The sequence below is a fragment of the Puma concolor genome, chromosome B3, assembly GCF_028749965.1.
Source record: "Puma concolor isolate L17-30 chromosome B3, mPumCon1.1.hap2, whole genome shotgun sequence".
NCBI lineage: Eukaryota > Metazoa > Chordata > Mammalia > Carnivora > Felidae > Puma > Puma concolor.
The window spans coordinates 63,723,827-63,744,294 of NC_141672.1; the positions used below are offsets into that span (position 1 = coordinate 63,723,827).

General features: G+C 35.6%; 1 protein-coding gene across 12 annotated transcripts in view; it reads left to right on the forward strand.

Moving 5' to 3' along the window:
* Positions 1 to 20,468, forward strand: part of RALGAPA1 (Ral GTPase activating protein catalytic subunit alpha 1) — a 271,674-nt gene that overhangs the window by 79,384 nt on the left and 171,822 nt on the right. For all 12 annotated transcript variants that reach the window (XR_015252424.1, XM_086709916.1, XM_086709922.1 and 9 more), the window contains exons 11-14: positions 1,029 to 1,226; positions 11,949 to 12,086; positions 16,669 to 16,817; positions 19,616 to 19,745. Coding sequence is in view for 11 of the 12 variants with exons in the window: in XM_086709916.1 (XP_086566042.1) it covers positions 1,029 to 1,226; positions 11,949 to 12,086; positions 16,669 to 16,817; positions 19,616 to 19,745 (615 nt within the window). In the remaining variant the exon portion in view is untranslated. The remainder of the gene's footprint in view (positions 1 to 1,028; positions 1,227 to 11,948; positions 12,087 to 16,668; positions 16,818 to 19,615; positions 19,746 to 20,468) is intronic.

Here is a 20,468-nt window from a genome sequence, read left to right on the forward strand (position 1 = left end):
TGGCTCAGTCAGTTGAGTGTCTGACTTCAGCTCAGGTCATAATCTCATGGCTTGTGAGTTCGAGCCCCGCGTTGGATTCTGTGCTGACAGCTCAGATCCTGGAGCCTGCTTCATATTCTGGGTCTCCCTCTCTCTCTCTGTTCCTCCCCCACTCACTCTGTCTCTGTCTCTCAAAAATAAATAAGCGTTAAAAATTTTTTTTAAAAAAAGTTTTTTTACTGTTTTGTTTTTGCCTGCCTGAATTGTGTAAAAAGTTTTTTTATTGTGAATATGTTACATTTTTGTGATGAAAATATTTACTTTTTTTTAAAGTTAAAGCAACCCAGAAAAGTACATAAAGGAAAGAATAATTATAAGATATTCCTTTTAATATTTTAAGTATTTGCCTTATTATTTAACTTATTTAACTTTATTATATGTAAAATGAAATAAAACTGCAATGTTTTTTCTTTATATGCTTATAGTTGCCTTTTACATGTAATTTGTATTACTTCTTGGAGTCAGATTTAACTTTAATTAAGTTCCCATATCAAAGTTTGTTGTAGTAGTAATCTAAAAAAATAAGTTACAAATGTATATTATCAAAAGTGATATTTATATTAAGCTTTGTAGGAGCATAGTTATTTCATGAAACGAATATTTTCATTCTGAGATAGCACAGTTGAAACAAATTTTGGCTTCTTGCACTTGAAATCTGTGTCTATCTACCGAAAGCATTTCTTTTTTTTAAGATTTTATTTTTAAGTAATCACTACACCCAGCATGGGGCTTGAACTCAGGACCTGGAGATCAAGAGTTGCATGCTGTCCTGGCTGAGCCAGCCAGGTGCCCCTACCAAAAACATTTCTGTGTCATCGTATATACAAATTATTTGGAGACAAAAGTCTCTTTCTGACAATGAATTGATTGACTTTAACTTTTTAAGAGTCATTTATATCATACTTTATAACAAGATAAAAATGCATGTATTAGCGGTTTGTGGCAAAGAAAAAAGTATCACTATGTGTGTTCTCTTTTTTTTCCACTAGGCATTTTTATTACCAATTTGTGAAGCAGCAGCTATGAGAAAAGTGGTAAAAGTATATCAAGAATGGATCCAGCAAGAAGAAAAACCTTTGTTTATGCAAGAGCCTGAAGAAATTGTGATCTCCTCTTCAGACTTACCTTGTATTGACAATGTCACAGACCGTGTTATTTCAATGGAAGAAGGAGAAAAGAGAGAAGAGGTAAACTGATAATACTTACATATTTTAGTATAAGTTTAATAGATGAGACTTTCATGAAAGTATAACACATGAACATACATATATTTAATAGGAAGTTAAAGATACCTTTTAATATATTTTGCAGCTTAGGTAATATGGTAGTTACCTCAGTTACCCTGTCTTAAAGCTCTTTGATGTCACAACTTTGAAAAATTAATATTGAGGTTATATACTGATTCTTTAATTCATTGTCTAGATCAAAATTAGATGCCATTATAAAAGGTGTAATAATTGAGACTAATAGGAGGGTGGCAGAGTACAGGAAGATCCTGAGCTCACCTCTTCCCATGGACATATCAGGGCTACAACTACATACAAAGGGACACTCACAGAGAAAGACCTGAGGACTAGGAGACCAGTTCTTGCATAGCTAAAGATAAATGAAAAAAAACATGGGATGCCTGGCTGGCTTAGTTGGTAGAGCATGTGACTCTTAATCTCACTGTTGTGAGTTTGAGCCCTATGCTAGGTGTGTAGAGCTTACTTTAAAAAAGAAGAAAGAAAAAGCCACCTTGAGAAGGGTAAGTGTGGCAGAGAGGTAGTCAGGTTGGGAACCAAACCTCCCGTCCAGCAACCCACAAGTGGTTTGATTGCACAGGCACAGAGGTTCCTTTCTTGAGGAGCAAGGGGATTGAGCCCCACATTGTACTCCCACACCTAGGAGATCTGCACAGGAAAAATGAGCCCCCACAATGTCTGGCTTTGAAAGTCAGCAGAACTTAACTTTAGGAGCTTTCAAAATCATTGGGCCTTAACTCTGGGACAGCTGGTGCGGGTGGGGGGTGCTGGTTGGGGAGGACTATAGGAAACTGAGATAATGCTCTTAAAGGTCCCGCACACAATCTCACTCACTCTGAGACCCAGCACAGAGGCAGCAGTTTGCAGAGCACCTGAGCTATACATGAAGGATATTTATTGACTAATTTTAGGACATATGCTGGAGGGGCAGGGGTCTGTAGGGACTTTTCTTTGGAAATGGAAACACTAGTAGGCACCATTTTCTTGCCCTTATTTAGCTAGCTATCTTAAGGGCTCCAGTTCTGACACTCTCCATCTACATTGCTAGCACCAGTTGCCCCACTTTGGCATTCCCCTGCAAAACCAGTCCACCCCTCCAGCAGACTCCCTCTTAAGCTGCTCCCACCCTGCCACACCCAGTGGGCAGCGTTGACTGGGACTGGTGTCCCTCCAAAGTGACTCCTGCCCTGGGGAAATGAGAGACTGGTCCTGTCTACCAACACACGCACAGTATCATGCCTGGGCCTTTCAGCCAGCTGTGCCAAGGTCCATCTCCTCCCACCAATGCACCTATAGCAGTCCTGCCTGGGCACTGCAACCAACAGGCCCTGCCTACCAGAACGTCCAAGCAGTCAGAGCTCATTCACAACTGAAGGGTGCATGCTGCACACAGAGGAGAGCACCTGGTTTTGGTGATGGCAGGGGAGGGGATTGTGCTTCTGGACCCCAGAGGACACCTTCCACACAAGGCTGCTACCTTTGAGAACAGGAGATGTAGCTGACCTACTGCCTAATGCATGGAAACAAACACAGAGTCAGACAGAATGAGGAGACAGGAATATGTTCCAAATGAAAGAATAAGAAAAAAAAATCTCAGAAAAATAACTAAAAAAGAATTAAACAATCTACCTGATAAAGAGTTAAAAGTGGTAGTCATAAAGATGCTCACTGAATTTAGGAGCAGAGTGGATAAATTCAGAACTTCAACAAAAAGATAGAAAATATTTTTTAAAAAATCAGAGCTGAAGAATACTATAACTCAAATGAAAAATACACCAGAGGGAATCAACACTCAGGAAGAGCATGCAGAAGAATGTATCAGTGATCTGGAAGACAGAATAGTGGAAATCATCCAAGTTGAGCAGCAAAAGGAAAAATAATTTTATGTAAGATAAGGTAAGGGACCTCTGGAGCAACATTGAAAGTATTAACATTTGCATTATAGTGGGTCCCAGAAGAAGGGAGTGAGAAAGGAGCTTATTTGAAGAAATAACAGCTGAGAACTTTCCTAACCTGGGGCAGGAAACAGACATCCACGTTCAGGAAGCATAGATAGCCCCAAATAGGATGAACCCAAAGATGTCCACACAAGACACATAAGAATTAAAATGCCATAAGTTAAAGATAGAGAATTTTATTTTTATTTTTATTTTTTTTAAGTTTTTTTTATTTATTTTGAGAGAATGTGTGTGTGTGTGCACGTGCCAGCCAGGGAGGGGCAGAGAGAGAGGGAGAGCGAGAATCCCAAGCAGGCAGGCTCCATGCTGTCAGTGTGGAGCCTGATGCAAGGCTGGATTCCACAAACTGTGAGATCATGACCTGAACTAAAATCAAGAGTCAGATGCTTAATTGACTAAGCCACCCAGGTGCCCCAAAGAGACAATTTTAAAAGCAGTAAGATAAAAGCAACTTACATACAAGGGAACACCTACCTATAAGACTCTGAACTGTGTTTCCAGCAAAAACTTCGCAGGCCTAAAGAGAGTGGCTTGAAATGTTTCATGTGCTCAAAGGAAAAAACCTGCAAGTAAGAATATCCTGCAAGGCTATAATTCAGAACTGGAGAGAGATTCTCAGACAAACAAGTTGGAAGTGTTCATCACACAGCACAGACTTACAGGAAATGTTAAAATGACATCTTTATGCAGAAAAGAAGAAGCCATAACTAGAAGTAAGAAAATTATGAAAGGAGGAAAACATTTCACTGGTATGAGAAAGTAGGGGAGGGACAGTAAAGTATTCTCAAAACTGAGAAAACATTTTGAGACTGGAAATCAAAGAAGGCAACTCCATATGGTTTACAGAGTTTTATTATTGTAACTTACTGACCAGGGGTCAGGCAGACAATGATTTAGGTGCTGTACAGCTATTCTCCACAGAGTCTGGACCTTAAGCCCACATATTTTATGGGACAAGAGATGCGCAGAAGGGTGTTATTATGTGATCAAAGGGCTCGCATGCACCTCAAAAGATTTGCATGCACCTAATTGACAGGTAACCTTTAAATAGATCTTGTGGTACCACCTGTGCATCATGAAGGAAAAAGACTGTGATATCTCTAACAGATTCATGGAAGGCCAAAGCGGGCTCCCTCCATCCCAGCCTTGGAAGACACTTTTAAAGTATGTATATTAATCTCTAAGGGCCTGGAACATGGAGCCCAAGACAGGTTATTGAATGAATATGAACAAGATGGAGAGCCACAGGTGGAGTCAGTATTGTCAACAGTCCTACAACTGGTAAAAGCAAACATATAATAAAGGAAATAGGTCAGTCACTTGTAAAGCTAGCATGAAGGTTAAAAGAAAAAAGTAGTCAAATCAGCTACATTTAAAATAAGTAGGTAAGGGATACGCAAAAAACATGTAAAATACGGTGTCAAATACATAATACATGATGAAGGGGAGGTAAAAATGTAATGCATTTAGAATGTGTTTGAACTTAAGTGATCCTCAACTTAAAATATATGACTATATACATGGGGTGTTATACACGAACCTTATGTATGGCAACCACAAGCAAAAAACCTATGATAGGTGCACAAAAAATAAAGAAATCCAAGCATAATACTGAGGAAAGTCATCAAGACATAGCAAGACACTAAGAAAGGAACAGAGAACTACAAAAACAGCTAGAAAACAATGAACAAAATGGCAATAAGTACATACCTATCAGTAATTACTTTAATGTACATGGAGTAAATGCTCAATCAAAAGTCATAAAGTAACTAAATAGATTTAAAAAAAAGACCCATTTGTATGTTGCCTATATGACACATACAGACTGAAAGTGATGGGATGGAAGAGATATCCTATGCAAATGGAAATGATCAATAAAGCTGGAGTAGTAATACTTGTATCAGACACAATAAACTTTAAAACAAAGACTAAAAGAGAGAAGGGCATTACATAATGATGAAGGAAGCAATTCAACAAAAGAATGTATTTGTAAATATACATGCATCCAATATAGGAGCATCTAAATATTTAAATATTAATAGACATAAAGGAGAAATTGACAGTAATACAGTGATAGGGAACATTAACATCCCACTTACATCAATGGATTGATTGTCCAGGCAGAAAATTAAATTTTTTTTTAATGTGTATTTATTTTTGAGACAGAGACAGAGTGTGAGCAGGGGAGGGGTAGAGAGAGAGGGAGACACAGAATCAGAAGCAGGCTCCAGTCCTGAGCTGTCGGCACAGCACCCCAACAGACAGAAACTTAATAAAGAAACAGTGACTTTGAGTGAGATATTAGACCAGATGGACTTAACAAATATGTACAGAACATTCCATTGAAAAACAACAGAATACACGTTTTTTATAAGTGCTCATGGAACATTCTGCAGGATAGATCACGTATTAGGCCACAAAACAAATCTTAGTAAATGTAAGAAGGTTGAGATCATATCAAGCATCTTTTCCAACCACAACATTATGAAACTAGAAATAAATTAGGAAAAACCGTAAAAAGCATAAAGACGTGGAGACTAAACAAGCAGTGGGTCAGCAAAGAAATAAAAAAAATAACCTTGGGAGCACCTGTGTGGCCTGGTTGATTGAGCATCCAACTCTTGATTTTGGCTTGGGTCATGATTCCCAGGGTTGTGGGATTGAACCCCACATCAGGCTCTGCACTGAGTGTTGAGCCTGCTTAAGATTCTCCCTCCCTCTGCCCCTTCTCTGCTGGCATGTGTGCTCTCTCTCTCTCAAAAAAAAATTAAAAATTAAAAAACTACTTTGAGATAAATAAAAACGAAGACAACGTTCCTCAATCTTTGGAACACAGCAAAAGCAGTTCTAAGAAGTTTGTATAAACACAAGCCTACCTGAAGAATCAAGAAAAATCTCAAATAAACAATTTAACTTTATACCTAAAAGAACTAGATAGAAAAAGAAGAATAAAACCAAAAGTTGGTAGAAGAAATAAAGATGAAAGGAAAAATAAATGAAACAGAGACTAAAAATACAATAGAAAAGATGATGAAACTGAGAGCTGGTTCTTTGAAAAGATAAAATTGGTAACTTTAACTAGACTTATCAAGAAAAAGAGAGAGGACCTAAATAAATAAAATCAGAAATGAAGAGGAAGAAGCAACAACTGATACAACAGAAATACAAAAGCTATTTATGAGACGACTATGAAAAATTATATGACAACTTTGAAAAATTATATGCCAACAAATTGCACAACCTACAAGATGAATAAGTTCCTAGAAACATTCAGTATTCCAAAACTGAATCAGGAAAAAGAAATTCTAAACACAACAATTATTAGTAATTAAATTGAATTAGTCATCAAGAAACTCCTAACAAAAGTCCAGGACCAGATGGATTCACAGGCAAATTCCATCAGACATTTAAAGAAAAGTTAATACCTGTTTTTCTCCAACTATTCCCAAAAACTGAAGAGTAATGAAACCTTCCAAATACATTCTGTGAGGCCAGCATTACCCTGATACCAAAACCAGACACAGACCATACAAAAAAAGAAAACTACAAGTCAGTATGTTTGATGAACACAGATGTAAAAATCCTTAACAAAATATTAGCAAACTGCATTCAACAGTACATTAAAAGAATCATTCACCATGATCAAGTGTTATTTATTTGGGGGATTCAAGGATGGTTCAACATTTGCAAATCAACATGATATACCACATTAACAAAATGAAGGGTAAAAACCATATGATCATATCAATAGATGCAGAAAAAGCATTTGACAAAATTCAACAACCATTTATAATAAAAACTCTCAGCAAAAAGGAACATACTTTAACATGATAAAAGCCATATATGAAAAACCCACAGCTAACATCATACTTAAAGATGAAAAACTGAGAGCTTTTCCTCTAAAATCAGGAAGAACAAGATAAGGATGTCTATTCTTAACCACTTTCATTCAACATGGTATTGGAAGTCCTAGCCACAGTGATCAGACGAGAACAAGAAATAGAAGGCACCCAAATTGTTAAGGAAGAAGTAAAACTTTGGAAATGACATGATACTATACATAGAAAACACTAAAGATTCCATCAAAAAACTGTTAAAACTAATAAGTAAGTTGAATCACAGCATACAAAAATAAACTTAAAAATCTATGGCAGAAAAAGCAAAAATATACAATGGAGAAGACTACTTCTTCAGTAAGTGTGTGGGAAAACTGAACCACTTTCTTACACCATACACAAAAATAAACTCAAAATGGATTAAAGACTCAAGTGTAAGACCTGAAACCATAAAACTCCTAAGAGAAAACGTAGGCATTAAGCTCTTTGACATCTGTCTTAGTAATGTTTTTTTTGCTTTTGTTTTTGCTTTTGTTTGTTTGTTTTGGGGGGTCTGCCTCCTCATGCAAGGGCAACAAAAGCAAAAATAAATGGTTGGTACTACATTAAACTGAAAAACTTTTGCATAGCAAAGGAAACCATCAGCAAAACAAAACTGCGTCCTAGCAAATGGGGGAACATATTTGCAAATGATATATCCAATAAGGGGTTTATATTCAAAATATATAAAGAACTCCTACAACTCAACACCAGAAAACCCAAGCAATCTGATTAAAAAATGAACAGAGACCCTGAATAGACATTTTTCTAAAGAAGGATATAGGGCCAACAGACACATGAAAAAATGCTCAACATCATTAATCATTAAGGAAATGCAAATCAAAACTACAGTGAGGTATCACCTCACACATGTGAGAATGGTAGTATCAAAAAACAAGGAATAAGTGTTGGTGAGGATGTGGAGCAGAGGGAACTCTCTGCACTGTTGGTGGGAATGCAAATCGGTGCACTATGGAAAACAGTATGGAGATTACTTGAAAAATTATAAATAAGAATACCATATGATCCATTAATTCCATTTCTGGGTGTATTTAACTGAAAAAATGAAAACACTAATTCAAAAAGATATATGCATTCCTATGTTCATTGCAGCATCATTTTCAGTAGCCAAGGTATGGAAACAACTCCATGCCCATTGGTAGATGAATAGATAAAGAAAATGTGCTCTCTCTGTTAACACACACACACACACACAATAGATGTTACTTAGACCTAAACAGAATGAAATCTTGCCATTTACGACAACACGGATGGACCCAGAGGGTATTATGCTAAGTGAAGTAGGTCAGGGAAAGAGAAATGCCATTTAATTTTACTTAGATGTAGATTCTAAAAAACAAAACAAATGAAGAAATAAAATAGGACCAGACTCATAAATATAGAGAACCAGCCAGTGGTTGCCAGAGGGAGGAAAGGTGGGAGAGATAAGCCAAATAGGTGAAAGAGATTAAGAGCTACAAACTTCAAATTATAAAATAGTCACAGGGATATAAAGTACAGCATAGGGGATATAGTTAGTAGAATTATAATAACTTTGTAAGGTGACAGATGGTAACTCCACTTATTGTGGTGATCATTTTATAATGTATATAAATGTCGAACCACCATGTTGTATACCTGAAACTTGTATAAATAATTGTATGTCAATTATACTTAAGTAAAAAAGGTATAATATATTGGGGCACCTGGGTGGCTCAGTCAGTTGGGCGGCCGACTTCGGCTCAGGTCATGATCTTATGGTCCGTGAGTTCGAGCCCCGCATCGGGCTCTGTGCTGACAGCTCAGAGCCTGGAGCCTGTTTCGGATTCTGTGTCTCCCTCTCTCTGACCCTCCCCCATTCATGCTCTGTCTCTCTCTGTCTCAAAAATAAATAAACGTTAAAAAAAAATTTTTTTTAAATAAAAAAAGGTATAATATATAAAACTGGCATTAGATAAAAATGAATGTTATAATACATATTCCTTAAGGATGCTTACCAAACTACAATTCTCCCTTAACCTGCCTTATTCTAGGAGTTTGGTACTTATCACAAACCCAGAATATTCTGAATTCTTTCTTGGAAATTTTCATACTATTGCTCATTGCAGTGTAAAAAAAAAAATCCTTAAGTGCAGAATAAGCTGGTCTATGATGAGACTGGAGTTTACTCATAGAGGAAAAAAAGAGGAGGGAAGACAGAGAAGTGAAATTTGAGTACCTGGTATCATTTATTCTTTAAGCATAAATTCTTTTTTTTTTTTTAATTTTTTTTAATGTTTATTTTTGAGAGAGGGAGACGAGTGCAAGTGGGGGAGGGGCAGAGAGAGAGAGAGAGAGAGAGAGAGAGAGAGACAAGGAGACACAGAATCTGAAGCAGGCTCCAGGCTCTGAGCTGTCAGTGAATATAAATCACTGATTTATATTTCTGATAAATTTAATATATATAATAATGATTTAAAATTTGGTTTTAATTATAAAATGGAGTTGTTACAGATTAGGATAATTATACATGTGTTTTTTTATTCACTTAGTATCTGTGAGATACTTAAAAGACATGTAATACCGTGTGTGTGTGTGTGTGTGTGTGTGCAAACTGTCATGCATCTTGTAATATGTTTAACATTCCCTGGCTCATCCTGTTAAATCTCAGTGGTATTCTCCATTCTTGTGACAGCAAACTCCGAGAGTGCCCTGTAAAATATTGTAATACCCTCATGGAGAACCAATGTTGGAGATACAAACATGAAAAGACATCTTTTCTACCTTCACATAACTTCTGGTTTAGCAAGAAGACAAACATGAAAAATAAATATTATAAAAGAATATTGCTATGATCCTAGAGTCTGAAATAGGGAATACCTAACTCTACTTAGGCTTAGAGAAGTCTTCATACAGGAGGTAGTATAATATGAAGTGCATGTAACAAATAGGGAAGGAACCACATGGTGTGAATAGCATCTACAAAGATGTGAGAGACCCTGAATATATCTACTGTACATAACTATATATATATTATATATATACATTCTGTATATACATACTATATGTGTATGCCAGAATTTATATGCCATTGTAGTGACTTGGATTACATTATAGATAATGGAAAGGCTTTGAAGGATTATGAATAGAAGAATGGCATGGATAGTTATATATTTCAGAAGATCATGTCAAGCCCAGAATGGAAGGTAGATTGGAAGCAAGGAGACTAGTAGAAATATTAGCAATGTTCAGAAGGGACATAAGTACCCAGGACAGTGGAAATTGGAATGGAAATACAAGGGAGAAGACAGATATGAGCTGCTTCGGTGGTAAAATCAATATGCCTTGATGATTAATTGGCTGAGAGAAATGAGGAGTGGGGAGATGTCCCAAGTTTGTTTCTTTTGCAACAGGGTAGTTGCCATTCACATATAACTAGGAATTTTTACAAAAGCAAGTTTGGTGGTGGTGCCTATGGTGCCTAGAGGGGTTGGTAAGAATGGGGAGGACATGGTTAATAAACTTTTAAGTATTTTGAGTTGGAGGTGCTTTTAGGTCATTCAGGAAGAAATGTTCATTAGATATCTGATCATAGGATTATGAGGTTTAAGACAAGGGGTATAGTATACTGTGGTATATTGTGTTGGCTGTGCAGACAGAGCTGATTTCCATTACTTCGGTAATGGCAGAGTAGTTTGTATTAGACTAATAAATCCCCTGCATATTGCACTTATAAGCTCTAGACAGAATATTCAAGAAAACAAGAGACTGTTTGAAGATGTGGAGGAATGACCAAAAGCAGAAAATAGCTAGAAAGAAACTTACAAAAATTAATAAGTAAAAGAGAACAAAACAGTCTGTTTTTGCGGCTTTTCACCTAAAGGAACTCCTTAGTCTGCAAGGTGTTTGACAGCTAACACTCAGGCAGAAAGATACAGTTTTAGTGGTTTGAAGTACCTAATATTCTCTGTCTTTGGGTAATAAGAATTTTAATACTCTAAAGTAAAACAAATAGAAACTGTTTTCTGTTGATTTATTTAAGTTATTTGGATTCCAAGGGCGCCTGGGTGGCTCTGTCAGTTGAGCATCCGACTTCAGCTCAGGTCATGATTTCATGGTTCATGGATTCGAACCCCGCGTCAGTCTTGCTGCTTGTCAGCACAGAGCCCGCTTTGGGTCCACTATCCCCTCTCTCTCTTCACCTCCTCCACTCACGCTCTCTGTCTCTTAAAAATAAATAAACATTAAAAAGTAAGTTATTTAGGAGTGCCTGGGTGGCTCAGTCGGTCAAGCATCTGACTTCAGCTCAGGTCATGATCTTGCGGTTTCTGAGTTCAAGCCCTGCGTCGGGTTCTGTGCTGACAGCTCAGAGCCTGGAGCTTGCTTCAGATTCTGTGTCTCCCCCTCTTTCTGCCCCTCCCATGCTCATGCTGTGTCTCTGTCTCTCAATAAATAAACGTTAAAAAATTTTTAAAAAATAAGTTATTTGGGTTCTGTCATTTACTTTAGAATGGAATGTATGTTTTACAGAACTGTAATATAATCCTATTCTTAAGTGTGTGAGTTACAGAAGGGAGATCCATACATTATATCCTTAGAAAAATGTCCCTATATCTGAAATGATAAAATTTCTGTCTGACTCTTAGGGATGACTTTTTTGTTTTCTTTTTGTTTTTGTCAATGGGAAGAACCTTTTTCACAGTGAACATATATTGCTTTTGTAATCAAATGAAACATTTATTTTGAGAAGATGCTTAGTAGGAGGACCCAATAATTTCCAGTTTACTTCTTCAGCTTATTATCTTGTTGCAACATTCTTAATGAAATATGAAAAACTTGGTATTTTTCTTCAGGAAAATGGGACTGATGTTGCTGATCATGTTCGAAATTCTACTTGGACAAAAAATGGCACCTACCAAGATGTTCTTCATGATGCCTCCGAAGAAGCCACAGAACAAAACATACGAGCTGGTACCCAGGCAGTTTTGCAGGTGGTTCACTTCTTGGTTGTTTTTTAAAAATACAATAAAATAATCATTAAGTATTTCAAATATATGTTTAAGTATTTCAGTGTACAGTATAATTTTTTAATAAAATCAGTACCCATGTTTATCAGTTATCCTTAGGACATATTAATTTTGTTTTTTCCTTAACTTTTGCTTCCTAATATATATGTATTACAGCTTTAAAGTTTATATAAATTGTGTCATGGTGTACTGTCATCTGGTGCTTTCTTTTTGTATTAAACGTGTTTTTGAGATGTGTTGTTGATACATAGCTGTAGTTCATTCATTTTAGCTACTTTCTGGTATTGCAATTTATGGTTATTTCACATTTTACTTAACTCATTTTTCTGTTGATGTTTTTTAAGTTGTTTCCAATTTCTCACTATCAGATAGTGCTGCATGGAGTATTCTTAAATATGGTTGTGGGTTGTTGTTTTTTTTTTTTGTACTCTGTGGGAGAATTTCCCTAGGTTGTATACTCAGAAGTGGAGCTACCAGGTTGGAGAAGTTGTACATTATCAGCCTTACTTTACTGTTACTACCAAATTGTCCTCCAATGTGATTATAATAATTTACATTTTCTTTGGTAGTGTCTGCGAGTTCTCATTTCCTTGTATCTTCCCCACTATATAGTTAGATTTTAATTTTGCTGCCTCATATATGTGAAATGTTATTTTATAAGTTTGTGTTTCTTTGTTTTCATTTAATTTCATCACCATTGAAATTGAGCATCTTCTTATGAATTGCCTATTTGTATGCTTTTTCCCTTATTCTGTTGGGTTGTCTTTTTCATATTGATTTGTAGGAGTTCATTGTAGTCATTCATTTTTTAAATCAGACTGTTCTTGTCAAGGCCACATGTGACCTCCACATTGTTAAATCAGATGTACATTTTTCTTTTTATTTATTTTAATTTATTTTTTTAATATTTATTTATTTTTGAGTGAGAGACAGAGTGTGAGCAGGGGAGGAGCACAGAGAGAGGGAGACAGAGATCTGAAGTAGGCTCCAGGCCCTGAGCTATCAGCACAGAGCCCGATGGGGTCTCGAACTCATCAACCGTGGGATCATGACCTGAGCCGAAGTTGGATGCTCAACTGACTGAGCCACCCAGCCGCCCCCAGATGTACATTTTTCAATCCTAATCTTACTGGACTTGTCAGGAGCATTTGACAGAATAGACCATTCCCTCCCTATTAAAACTTGGCCTTCAGAGTAGCATCCCTCCTGTATTTCTCCTAACTCAGTGGTCACTTCTCAGAATTTTTTACTGGTTTTTAAAAAAAATTTTTTTAATGTTTATTTATTTTAGAGAGAGAGAGAGAGAGAGAGAGTGCAGAGCATGAGCTGGGTAGGGGCAGAGAGAGCGAGAGAGAGGGAGACACAGAATCCGAAGCAGGCTCCAGGCTCTGAGCTGTAAGCAAAGAGCTGTGTGGCTCAAACTCATGAACTGTGAGATCATGACCTGAGCTGAAGTCAGACGCTTAACTGACCGAGCCACCCAGGTGCCCCTTTACTGATTTTTTCATATCTCCCTGACTATTCATGTTGAAGTGCCCAAGAATCAGGTCTTGCTTGGATCTTTCTATTCTCCTGTTTGATCTCATCCATTCTTCTGGCTTTAAATGCTATTTACTGCAACTTCTCCAATTTTGTTTCTAGTCTGAGACCTCTTGTCTGAACTCTAAGAGCCTTGAACTCAAATATTCAAATGCCAAGGTAGCATCTTCACTTAGATATCTAATAGACATCTCAAACTTGATGCATCTAAAATTTGGCTTCTCACCTTGCTCAGCAAACATGCTGTTCCTGCAGTTTTCTTTGTTTCGTTTATAGCACGTTTTTCAGTTGTTCAAGCCACCTTGTCTCCTGTGTCTCTTTTATATCCTACATCTAATTTGATACCAAATCCTGGCCATCTTCAGAATGTATGCAGAATACTCCTATCTATTAGCTGTTCAACACTCACGCTACCTCTTGTGTCCAAGCCTCCATAATTTTTCATCTGAGTTATTGCAGTAAACTCCTAATCAGTATCCTTGCTTTTGCTCTTGCCCACCCATCACGCCAGTATGTTCTCAACACAGTCGCCAGAGGGATGCTGTTAAGTCAGATCATGTCATTTTTCTACTCAAACCTGTCCACTGGTTTTGCATTATCACTAAGCATAAAAGCAAAAGTATTTCTAATGGTCTATAAGGCTTTACATCAAGGCTCCTCAGAATGTGGCCCATAGACTATAAGATAATTAAAAAATTGAGAGTAAGAATTTAGAAACTTAAGTCATTTAATATATCTCTTGATTTTGATGAAGTTTGTGTTTATATTTTTATGTGTTTTTTTCATTTCCTTTTTCCTGTTAGTTCGTTTATATTGTATTTTACAATAGGATTGGTCTGCAAAGTTTGAGAAGAAAAACATTCTTTTATCACTGTGAGTGTACGAAGTTCTCCACATGCTCTGGTTCTGTTTCTCAACATCATTACCCAGTTGCTTCCCCACTTCTTCACTCCACTCTATGTCTATAGTCCTTGCTGTTCCTTAAATATGTGAGGTAGGCTTGCACCTCAGGTCCTTTAAACTTGCTTTTTCTTTTGTCTGGACTGCTTTTCTCCCAAATTGCTCATAGTTGTTTTATCTTTCCTTTTACAATTCATTCATATTTATATTCCTTTGTATCCTCTCCCTGCCCCCTTCCAGCTTTCCTTTTGCACTTACTGGGTCCTCCAGGGGTAATGAGGTGATAGTGAGTACTTTGGTCTTATTCTTGGCTTTTGCCAGTACTTCTTAGGTTTAATTGCTGTTACATCATTTATTATAGTTCTTGATATGTGCTCTTTTTCAGATTAAGGAATTTTACCTTTTTTCTTAGTTTGCTGGTTTTTTTTTTTTAAATAGTAAGTGCTAGATGCTTTTTCTGCATACATTGTGATGATCATCCTTTTTTCCATTTTAGTCTGTTTATAGGGTATTCTTTGTTAATAGACTTTTCTAATGTCAAGGTATTCTTAAATTTCTGGGGTAAATACTACTTGGTCATAAAATATGGATAATACTTTGATCAATTTGAATTGCCACTATCTTTTCAGTACTTTTGTCTATTTGGGCACAAGTGATATTGGTCTCTTACTTCATTTTCTTATATAGTTCATGTCTGTTTTTGAGAGCAGGATTAGGGTTTTATAAAAATTAATTGGGTAGTTCTCCTTTTTTTGTCTCTGAAACAGTTTGCTTAAAATAGGAATCACCTTCCATGCTAGGCAAAACTTTGCCAGTAAAGGTGTCTAGGCCTGGTGTTCAGGGATGAATCAAGGAGGCTTTGATAACCAGGTCTTTTCATGATTATTGATGTATGCATCTTTTTTTATTTCTTCTTGAGTTAGTTTTAGCAATTTATGTTTGTCCACAAAATAAATACATTTAAAATTTTTTCAGTTTTATTCAAATAAACTTATCCATTGAAACTATCATGTTAAAATTCTCTACTGGATATGTTGTTATGTCCTTATCTTATGTCTAATTTTTATTTGTGCCTACTTGGTCAGTGTTGGTAGACTTACCAAGTCATCTATTCACCTTTTTTTTTTAATTTATTAAAAAATTTATTCATTTATTCATTTTTTTGAGAGACAGAGACAGAGCGTGAGCAGGGGAGGAGAGAGGGAGACACAGAATCCGAAGCAGGCTGTAGGCTCTGAGTTATCAGTGCAGAGCCTGATGTGGGGCTCAAACTCATAAACCGTGAGATCATGACCTGAGCCAGAGTTGGCCGCTTAACCGACTGAGCCACTCAGGTGCCCCATCTTCGCTATTTTAAAGTTAGCTTAATATTCTTTTCTCACAACTATGTTTTATTATGTAGTTCATCCAGGAGATTTAAATCAGAATTATGGGTATAGAAAATCTAAATGTCCAAGGTTCACAATAGATATAATGTTCTGTGCTTCCAAACTGTCCTCAAGAGCCTTTGTACACACCTGTCAACCATTATAATAACTTTGTCTTCGATAACAAAATACAATAAATTATTTGATTATAACAAACTTTTTATTTCTTTACAATAAATTAAAGATGTATATTAATGGATCCTCATTAGTGGTACTATAGTATATGATCTATTCATGCAGTTTGTTATTACCAAAGCAGATAAACACACTTAGCCTGTAAACATGAAAAGAAAGGATAGATGGTATTTTGAAAATTGTTCTTGATTTAGGTATCATCTTTTATTCTAAATAGTTTTTCTTTTATTGGTTCATTTTATGACAGCAGTAGAGTTATTATATTAAAGCTCTCAGTTTTTAAAAATGCTCTTTTTCACATGGTTTATTTTTTTCACTTGGTTTATTTTTCTTGGGTGCCTAGTAGTGATTTTTTATTTGTCTAGATAAACATAAAAACAATTGTTTAATGAGTTTAAGTTTCAAATGTCAAGCTGGGGTAGAAATAGGGTTAGAATTAGCCTATAGTCTAGATCACCCAGTGATCAGCATCTAAATTTTTTTCTCTGAATATGAAATTTGCTATTAATTTTATAATGAATAGCTAATTATTTCTTTTGTCTTAGGTGTTTATTATAAACTCATCAAACATATTTCTTCTTGAACCTGCAAATGAAATTAAAAACCTTCTGGATGAGCACACAGATATGTGTAAACGCATTCTTAACATTTATCGGTTCATGGTTGTGCAAGTATCAATGGACAAAAAAACTTGGTAAAAAATATTTATTCTTTTTTTTTGATTGTATATATGAATATAATAATTTTTAGAGGGATAGTGTCTGTAAGCAGAGCTTGTCACAGTATTGTAGAGGCTTCTATTAATGAATGGAGAAATATTTAATGTAATAATTAGGATGACAATAGTCTCCACTTTATCTCAGACATTTTTGATCAACCTTCTTGGATTATATTTTAAAGTGGACACCCCCACCCCACTCTCCCAAATGAATACATTCATGAATAAATGAAATTATGCATGTGTGAATAAAAGTATACGGAAATGATTAAATATAAGAATGCTTTATTCCTCAACCTGGCATTCAAGGCCATGTACAGTGAGATCCCTGCCTACTTTTCTCTCTTTTAAGCCTAAACTCCACCCTGCAGAATGGAATCTGGTTCCCAGCTTTACCAAATTGCTCTTCTCCTGCACACATTCTTGAACCTTTTTTAAGAATACCTAATTCTTGCCATGTTTTTCTGTTGTAATAACTGTGCTTAGATTTCACCTTCCTTTTTCCACATATCCTTACTTCCATTCTTTCCCCTCACTTCACTTCTTTTCATTCTGTGTTTATACCTGTTACAGTTCTTGTCAAAATTGTCTTAATTCCTAAGTTACTTGTATAAATTGTCTGTTTATCTCTGAATTGAGAGGCCCTAAAAAGTATATCTTGGTTGTCTTTGTTTTTATATTTCCTATGTTTGTGAGCATAGAATTTTATGTATTGTACACTATAAATATTTGTTTAATTGAATGGAAAAATAGGCCTTTTGGGGAAAAGAGCAGCTCTTCAGTTTTTGCAAAAATGATACATCTTCATTGTAAAAATCAAATGAAGAAAAGTTGTAAAAAGAAAATTAAAGTTTCCCCAAAGCTCACTCTCAAGAGGTAGTCATTGTTTTGCCCTTTGATGAATATTTGGTTCACCAAACCATATACATAGTCATAATATAGTATTATGCTGTTTGCATGTACCATAATTTTCTTAACCAGTCATCTTTTGATGGATATGTAGTTATTTTGTTTTGGGGGGGAGACAAGACAGTGATCATCCTTATACATACATCATTTTTCTCCTTTGACTTATTCTTAAAAAGTGGGAGTACTTAGTGAAAGAGTATGCTTAATATATGTTTTGCTGCATGTGGAAAAATGACTTTATTTTGAAAAAATTCTTTATTAGCAACGTTGATATAGTTACATCTGGAAGTAGTTTGTTATTAACTTAATTGGAACACTTTTCTATGCCAGGTATCTTTAAGCACTATACATGCATTTTCTTAATGCTTGTAGCAACTCTGAGGTAGATAATCTCTGTTTTACATGGTGATTCTTAGGCACACAATTTTGTTCACATAGCTGAGATTTGAATTGCGGTCCTTATGACATCTGAGCCTAGGTTATGATTAATCAGTAACTGTACTATTTTGGACCATTCTTTTGTTAGTCTCCTGCCCCCTTTCCCTTTTTTTTTTTTTTTTTTTTTTTTTTTTAATGTACTTTATATCAGTGCTGTTGAGCCAGGTTAAAGTGAGAGAACTGCTATATGGAACACGATTTTAGAATTAAAAAAAATTTTTTATAAGTTCCCTAGAAGTGATAGTATTATGAGAGATTACTCACATATTTACATTGAATTTACAAGATTTTATGAATTAAAATCATTACTATTATATTACAAAGTAAAAGGTTATAGATGAGTGAGTGTTGATTTGACCACAAATCATGTAAGATTTATTTGGAAAATGTATACTTTATTGCATATGTAGTTGATTTCAAATAGCTTTCATTTCATACAGCTAAGCTAGAAGCCTAAGATTACAAATGTGGCAACTTTGATTTCTATCTTATGAATGAATGCATAGATTTATTTGTTAATAAATGTAGGATATTTTTCACTGAGTGATACTTTTCTATCTTAATCTGCCCTCCCTTCCCCAAAAAATTACGAATCTAGATCTGTGATCTCTTGCCTCTGCCACATTTCTCACATGGACTGTCCCACATATTGCTATGCCTGGAATGGGCTTGCAAACAAACCAAAGAGGAGGCTGTGATAGGGAATTGGACTGTTAGCCTGGCTGTATACCCAAACTGAAATACCCATTTCACATGTGGTTGAATCAGTTTCCAAATTATCAGCTGCAAATAAGGTAGTTTTATGGTCTTAATAATAAGCATCTAGGAGAAAGAGGCAAGGTAGAGAAAATATTAGGATAGGCTTGAGTTGGAGTACACAAGGAGAATAAAGGGTTAAAAAATGGCCAAATTAAAAAGGATGGTCCTTGATTACTTGTCAGGATCACTATGATCTATTGATCCTAAAATGTCTTGTAGTTAGACATTGCTCCTGGTACACTTCTAGATGTGTACTTGTTCTCCATATTATAAAGATGAAGTAGATGAATAGGCATCAAGGTAAAACCAAATTGTGTAGCTAGAGTGTTCTTCAGACAGCTCCCTAAAGGCAGTCACTACTTCATTTTCAGGGGTTGGGGGATGGGAGCAGTCTCCACATTCTCACCTCCAATTCATCAGCTTTGCATACATTTTTATTTGATGGGAGGGTTTTATGAATGAAAAATGGTTTTAAAATGGCTGGTATAGTTTATAAAATGGAATTTTTAATTTTAACATTTAAAGAATTCTAAAAATTTGAAAGATATTTGATATTTGAGTTATGGAAAGATAATACATTTTATAATAAATATTAGTTTTAAAGTTATTTGTTAACCAAAAACAAACATATTCAAGAAGGAAACATTAATTAATTTTTTTACTTTAAGGGAACAGATGCTGCTTGTGTTGCTCAGAGTCACGGAGTCTGTACTGAAGATGCCATCACAAGCTTTTCTACAGTTCCAGGGGAAAAAAAATATGACCTTGGCAGGTCGACTTGCAGGACCACTTTTCCAGGCAATAAAAATAAATAGATAGATAAATAGATGGTCAGATATGTATTTTTATAAGATTCATTGAGCCCTGTACTTGTTCCTTGGGAAAAAAAGCTTTAACTTAAAGATCATTTCACATTAAAGGATCTTTTGTAGAACTAAATTAAAAGTGCTTATCTAAATAGGCGATTTGCCGTACATAGACACTCACAACCTAGTATCAGAGTGAAGGAAATACCAAGTCTGTGAAAAAGCATTGAAACAGGCTGATGATACTGAACTTTCTCTCTTGTGTGGCATATTTATTTACATGCTTGCAAAAAGCTGCCAGAGAGCTTCATGAGTAATGGCCTGATTGTTTGCTTTATGAGTTTGCAAATCTCTGGCATTGTTAGAAAAGCAAAACTTTGTTTTATGTTGTTCCGTAGTAGTGAAAAAGTAGTTGATAATAAAAATTCTTACTTATCGTGCTGCTTCTATAAGACTTTATTCAAGTCTTTATCTTAAGTATCAGTGGTAGTTTGATTAAATAAGAATTACTGTGTTTTCCAACCTGAGGATAGAGTACTGACTTTAAATGTATCATGGATTCTTTGGAAAATAGCAAAATAATATATTCTTAAGATGACACATTAACTACAAATACATGGATAAAATGGTTCTTAATATCATAGATAAAAGCTATCTCAGATCTAATTCTTGTCCATAAGTATAGTCTTTCAAATTATTACTATTTTTAAATGTG